The sequence below is a fragment of the Babylonia areolata genome, chromosome 15 (genome assembly GCF_041734735.1).
Source record: "Babylonia areolata isolate BAREFJ2019XMU chromosome 15, ASM4173473v1, whole genome shotgun sequence".
Lineage (NCBI taxonomy): Eukaryota > Metazoa > Mollusca > Gastropoda > Neogastropoda > Buccinidae > Babylonia > Babylonia areolata.
In genome coordinates, this window is record NC_134890.1 from 30,592,970 (window position 1) to 30,600,469 (window position 7,500).

Genomic DNA, 7,500 nt, shown 5'->3' on the forward strand with positions numbered 1-7,500 from the left:
ACTAATGCACGTGAAACACGTGAACCATTAAAAACAACAACAACAACAACAAATAAACAAATTCCAATCCCCGATATAATATGTTGCCCTGTAAAAAAAAATGGATCTAGGGAAAACAGAATACCATTTTCTTTTACAATGACACATGTTGATAAGCAGGAAGAATACTAGGACTTTTCATCGATGGCGGTGTTAGCGAACGACGATGACTACAAATGTGATGACGATGATGATGTGAGATGATCATCATGATGTTGATGATGATGATGATGATGACGACGACAACAACGACGGTGATGATGATGGCGTGGCGACTATGATGATGATGATGATGATGACGATGACAACGTTACAGACAAAGCCCCAACTTTGACTACGGCTGCCCACCCAGCTGTGACGGGGGTGCTCTTGGGGCCTGGTCCAAGCGTGCCGCTGCCAGGGGGAGACGGTTCGATGACTTCAGTTTTGGGTCAGTGTGTGTGTGTGTGTGTGTGAGTGTGAGTGTGTGAGTGTGTGTGTTTGGGGGTGAGTGTGTGTGTGTGTGTGTGTGTGTGTGTGTGTGTGTTTGCCTCTGTGTGTGTGTGTGTGTGTGTGTGTGCGTGTGTGTGTGTGTGTGGTTTGCCTGTGTGTGTGTGTGTGTGTGTGTGTGTGTGTGTGTGTGTGTGTTTGCCTCTGTGTGTGTGTGTGTGTGTGTGTGTGTGTGTGTGTGTGTGTGTGTGTGTGTTAGCCATCTCTGTGTGATTTGTTGCCGTGTTGGGTTGTTGCAGGTTCGATGACTATTTGTTCATGAAGTTGCTGGGCCGTGACCTCGGGGTGCTACAACGGGTCTGAAGAACGACTCCCCAGGTCAGTGGGCACAATTTGGCCGTGTCGGGTTGAGGTTTAAACCTTGAGGTTTCAGCTTTAGGTGATCTCACCCTTTCTCTCTCTTTTCTGCCACATCCCTCTGTGTGTGTGTGTGTGTGTGTGTGTGTGTGTGTGTGTGCACGCATGTGGATGGCTATTTTGGTGTGTGGATTTAGAGCACGAAATGTGTGACTGGCGTTGCATTACTCAATATTTTGCGCTGTTATTATTATTGGTGTTGTATATATTATCACCATTATGTGATGCTAACTTTAAAAAAACAAACAAAAACGTATCGACATCAGACTGACTGAAATATGGGGAACTAGGATGAGACTGACTGATGGAGAGATAGATAGATAACTAGACAGATAGACAGACAGACACACACACACACACACACACACACACACACACACTCACTCACTTACGCACACACACACACACAAACAAACAAACACACTCACACACTCACTTACACACTCACACACACACTCATTTACACAAACACACACACACACACAAACAAACACACACACACACACACACACACACACACACACACACACACACACATACACACACACACACACACACACACACACACACACACACACACACACACAAACAAACAAACATACACATACACACACACTCACTCACACACAGAGGAAAGGATGGAACCCAGACCCCTCAGTGGAGAAGAGGGACAAAGGCAGTCATCCACCCGGACACAGGTTTCTGTGACAACAGCTTTCTACCTCGTCTGGCCCTGACCCTTTACCCCCCCCCCCACCCCCCCCCCCCCCCCCCACTCTCTCCCTCTTTCCCCCTGTTCCTTTCTAACTCTACCTTTCTGTATATCTGTCACACAGCTATTTGCTGACACCTCCCCCCCCCCCCGACCCTCCCTCTTCTCTCTCTCTCTCTCTCTCGTTATCATCATTGAATTCCATCGCGAACAATGAAGATGTCAGAGACTTCGGGGATGAGAACTGAGCCCAAAAGTGGTGGCCGCTCTGTGGGCAGGCGACAACAGGTGACAGATCTCGTTTCATCTTTTTGTAGAATGGACGCTGAAGACGCCTCTTCTCCACCGATCGCTTTACGTACAGCCAGTCACCAGACGTTGCTGTCAGTGGCGAGGGTTTCCCACCTAAGGACGGAAACACTGCCGGTACATAGGGAACCTTTCAAACAGTCCTTGAAGCCAAAAAACTAAAGTTTATAAAAAAACAACAACACCTTTTTGGTGGTAGATGAATCCTCTTTGTTTAGTGGGATACGACGTTTCGGACCATAGGCCCGTTGTCAAGTGATGAGAAGAGGACAGTGTGGATAGGAAAGCCTATGTGAGAAATGGGTGATGACATCTCACTACTTTCTGTTTTGATGGACCATGCACACTAAAACACTTGCTGATCACCATTCAGTGCAATACATACACACACACACACACACACACACACAATTATATATATATATATATAAATATACATATATATATACATATATATATATATATATATATATATATAATTGTGTGTGTGTATACATGTGTATGTACATACACATGTACACACACACACACACACATATATATATACATATATATATATATATATATATATACATATACATATATACATATATGTATGAAGCATTTCAGTGGTTTTCCAATCTCCCTTGTGCCAACAGCCAGCTCGCAGATTTTCTTTGTCGATCGCGGGTCTTCCATTCGCACAACTTTCGTGTCCAACCCACTGAAGCGAGGATCCAATGATGTGTGCTTCAACCCTTGTCATCTTTGCTCTGCAAGAAACTCTGTCCTACCATGAGATATCCATGGTCGCGTGATACGCGTGGGATAGACCGCTGGAGAGTTCCGTGCTTACATGACTTGTACAGAAGCGTCACATGAGCTGTGCTCTCGTAGCTGACTGACTCTCCAAAACTGAGAGCAACAAAGGCAAATCGCTTCATAGTTTGGTTTCCTTAATGTGCATACGGTGGCACATGATTGTAGTGTTTTGTTGTAGCAATGGAGGCCACCAGCTGAAAAAAACGGAGGACAGCACGTGTTTGCTGCTTTTGTCTACGTCTCTCGCCATTGGCATTGCTCACCATTTCGATGAGAGTAAGATGCACATGCACAAGATCCAAGATCACCGTGGAACTTTCAAGCGGTCTATTGATCCAGTGCTCTGGTCTGTCTCTCGTAACGTGTCTGTGCGGTAGTAATAATAAATAACAATAATGGTATTTATATAGCGCTGAATCTTGTGCAGAGACAAATCAAAGCGCTTTCGCACCAGTCATTCACACGCATGCATAACTCTAAAACTGGAGAAACTGAAGACAAAGAAGAGACAGGGAAGGGAGGCTATTTTGGGAAGAGGTGGGTTTTAAGGCCAGACTTGAAAGAGCTGAGTGTGGACACTTGACGAAGCGAAAGAGGAAGTTCATTCCAATTGCAAGGTCCAGAGACAGAAAGAACGGCGGCCAACAGTCGAGAGTTTGAATCTGGGTATGCGTAAACAGAGTGGATGCGAAGCTGATCGTAGTGAGCGAGATGGAGTGTAGAGGTGAAGGCAGCCACAGAGATAGGAAGGGGCAGATTTGTGAATACATTTATAACATAGAGTGCTGATCTTGTACTTTATTCTGTGTGAGACAGGGAGCCAGTGGAGATGTTGCAAAATAGGAGTGATGTGCTCAGATCTTTTCTTTCTGAGGACGAGTAAAGCATGGAGGTGATGACAACTGCCATGTAGACTGTCAGTTTGTTGGTGAGTTTGATGCTAGTTTGTTGTTGAGTTTGATGCCAGTTTGAGTTTGATGCCAGTTTGTTGGTGAGTTTGGGGCGGGGGAAGGGGGGGGGGCGTGGGGGGGAGGACAAGGCCTGGTGTAGGCTGGAACATTACTTCCGTTTTCCTGCAGGCTGATGGTCATTCCAGAGGCCTTTGCTGCTGCTGAGAGGCAGCTGGCAAGTGCTGGCAGGTCTGGTTCGTCCAGTGCTGCAGGAGCACAGTCATCTGCAAACAGGAGGTCCCTCACCAGGGCCTAAGGTCGAAGGAACGGCCTTGACCTCTGTAGCGGAGAGCGACCCCGGCATCAGTTTTGGAAGAGGGTGATGAAGGCTGAACAGGGTGGGGCCCAGCACACAACCCTGTTTGAAGCCGTTGGTGACTGGGAATGGATCCGGCGCATCACCTCTTTCCACTGTGCGAGCCTTCATGGAATGATCGAATGATCCGGACATCAACTTTGGTGGGCAACCAAGTTTTGACAGAATGTCTATACCTGTCTCCACTTCAACGTCTTTCCGCTTTAAGTGATATTAGACTCTACCTGTCTGTGTGTGTCAAACAACTCTTTGGAAACACCTGTCCCTCTCTCTTTCTCACACACTATTTAACAACACCTACCCACCTCTTTTCTTCCCCAACTCCCTCTTGGCATATTTTTTTTTCAAGTGTCTCTCGGTCTTCTCCTCCTCTGAATGTGATTGTGTACGTGTATGCGTGTTTGAGAGAGAGAGAGAGAGAGAGAGAGAGAGAGAGACAGACAGAGAGACAGACAGACAGACAGAAACAGAGAGAGAGAGAGAGAGAGAGAGAGGGAGGGAGAGAGGGAGAGCGTGTGTGTGTTACAAGTCTTCTTTCCAAGATCCAATTTACCAGCATCATTCTACGAATCTTAAACTATCCTTTCTTTCTTTCCACCTCTTTCTATCTCCCCCCCCCCCCACGCCCCCTCTCTGTCCCACCGCCATTTATCATCCTCTTCTCTTTTTTTCCATTTTTTGCACCCTCTATCTGTGTTTCGTTGTCACCATCTCTGTCAGTCTTTCATTATCTGGCTTGTTTGTTGCCCTCCACCCCCCCCCTCTCTCTCTCTCTCTCTCTCTCTCGCCCTCTCTTTCTTTCTTTCTCTCAGTATGTCGCACAGGCCTCAGGGGTGTAACCATGTCACTGAAGACCTGAAACGATTTCATCACTGATTAGCTCCAGAGATTGAAAGAGTCAGGGGAGACAAATGGAATTCCCTGGCTCACTAACCACAACTACCTTGCTCTCCTGCTTTCGCCCCCCCCCCCCCCTCCTCCCACACCTTTAACTATGTTCTGATTGGCTGAAGGAATCTCTGGCTCATGAACCGGAAACGGAAATGCTAGGCATGGCGTAATAAGATCTGTCTGCCTGGGGAAGTTTGTCATTGTCACAAGGGGGTGAGATGTCCAGCCGTGAGGAGCTGAAAGCAGCACGATTTGGGGTTGTAACAGTGTTTCCAGTGACAAGGATTTCTGTCTGCGCCTTTCTTTTCACTTTCCCTCCGGCTTCGTCAGCAAGAGAGAGAAGAAAAAAAGCCCGCTGTTCTGTACTGAATACCCAGTGTGTGGAAATAAAGCGGGCAAGATTTTTTTTTTCGTGCAGCAAAACAACGCTGTCCTTTTTGAGAATGTCAGTCCTTATAACCAGTTTAGTATGTCAGGCTTGCTTTACGGGAATTTCTACCTGGGATGGCCTGAACCTTCTATCAAATCCAATCACTGTAAGTGTTTTGGTATGTATATATATCAGTATGTACCTTCAGGTCTGTTGTGTTTCGTAATGTTTAGATTTCAGTCTCATGCACACTGCAAGCAGCAAATGCTTGTCAGAATCCTATGCACGTGACTTACGCTTATACGCACATTGTATCACCTTTTTTTTTCTTTTTTTTTTTTAATTTCGTTTGATGCATCAACATTTAAGCAACAGAGCTGAGTACAAACAGGAATATCGGGCATTTAACGCATCACAGTATTCAACGAGGAAAAACAACACACACTCACACACACACACACACACACACACACACACACACATCAGAAACAACAACAATACAAGAAAAACAAGAAACAAAACAAAAGAAATAACACCAAGAAAAGCTGGACGTCATACATATAGCAGCCACCGAGATGACACTCAAACCCGAACAGCAACTGGATCTTCGTCACGAAGACACGTGACACACCAAGTTTCAGGAATCAGTCCAGGCGATCAAATGTCAGACGCCTGAAGAACATGCCGCGTGCATTTGGCGTCCACACACAGTCTGCTGCAGAGTGTCCACACCCAAACCACGCGCACTGCCGCCATCCTGCGTTGAGCTCTTCACCACTCACCAGAGACAGGAGCAGGAGCAGGGTTTGTCAGTGCCGCGAAGAGGTAACATGCACAGGTCAGCCCACAACTCTCAACTGTCGTTCAAATCACGGGGTCTGAACTGTCGTTCAAATCATGGGGTCTGAACTGTTGTTTAAATCACAGTGTCTGAACTGTGAGGGAGGGAGAGATGAGGGAGGGACAATGGCTTGGAACCAGACAACCCCATCAGTGTGCTGTAGGTCATCCATAACACGAGGCACAGAGGAGGAGAGGACGAGTGCGAATGCACCGTTATCCACAGAGAGGACGAGTGCGAATGTACCGTTATCCACGCAGAGGACGAGTGCGAATGCACAGTTATCCACTCAGAGGACGAGTGCGAATGCACCGTTATCCACGCAGAGGACGAGTGCGAATGCACTGTTATCCGCAGAGAGGACGAGTGCGAATGCACAGTTATCCACGCAGAGAACGAGTGTGAATGCACCGTTATCCGCAGAGAGGACGAGTGCGAATGCACCGTTATCTACAGAGAGGACGAGTGCGAATGCACTGTTATCCACGCAGAGGACGAGCGAGAATGCCCCGTTATCCATAGAGAGGACGAGTGCGAGTGCACCGTTATCCACAGAGAGGACGAGTGCGAATGCACCGTTATCCACAGAGAAGAGTGCGAATGCACCGTCATCCACACAGAGGGCGAGTGTGAATACACCGTTATCCACGGTACATTGTTGTGTGTACATTGTCATCCACAAAGAAATAGACGTGAGGAAATGGAAGTGTTTGTGTACATTGTGACAATGTCCTTCTCTCTCTCTCTCTCTTTCTGTCCCTCTCTCTCTCAGTCTGTCTGTCTGTCTCCCCTGTCTGTCCGCATCTCTTTCTCTCTGTTTGTCTAGTAACTGTCTCTATCCCTGTTCCCCCCCACACCCTCCCGCCCCTCCTCTCTCTCTTTATTGCAATATGTTGCCTCTAACCTCATTATGGTACCTACATTCGCGAAATTCCGAAATCTAATCGTATTTGCATAATCACTTCAAAGTGACGCAATACAAATTTCAGTCAGTCTCTCTCCCTCTCACTCTCTCTCCTCACACACACACTTTCTCTCTGTCTCCGTCTCTCCCTTCCTCTCTTTATCTCTCTCACTCCCCTCCCCCCCCACCCACCCCCATCTCTCTTCACACACACATTTTGTCGCCGTCTCTCCCTCTCTCTGTGTCTCCTTCACACACTCACACTTTCTCTCTGTCTCTGCCTGTCTCTTTCTCTCTCCCTCTCTCTCATTACCCCCTTCTCTCTCTCCACACACTCACACTTTCTCTCTGTCCTTTCTCCCTCTCTCTCTTTATCTCTCTCCTTTCACACACGCACACTTTCTCTCTGTCTCTGCCTGTCTGTCTATCTCTCTCGTTAAACCATTCATTCAATTCATTCATTCATTCATGATCTCTCTCTCTCCCCCTCTCTCTCTCCCCCCCACACACCCCCTCTCTCT

The 7,500-nt window shown here is 47.2% G+C and overlaps 1 protein-coding gene across 1 annotated transcript in view; it reads left to right on the forward strand.

The window, feature by feature from the left end:
• LOC143290257 (uncharacterized) overlaps positions 1-7,500 on the forward strand; it is an 18,892-nt gene that overhangs the window by 2,416 nt on the left and 8,976 nt on the right. Inside the window, exons 2-3 of the mRNA XM_076599596.1 lie at positions 356-469; positions 768-846. Of these exons, the coding sequence (XP_076455711.1) occupies positions 356-469; positions 768-831 (178 nt within the window). The 3' untranslated portion in view covers positions 832-846. The remainder of the gene's footprint in view (positions 1-355; positions 470-767; positions 847-7,500) is intronic.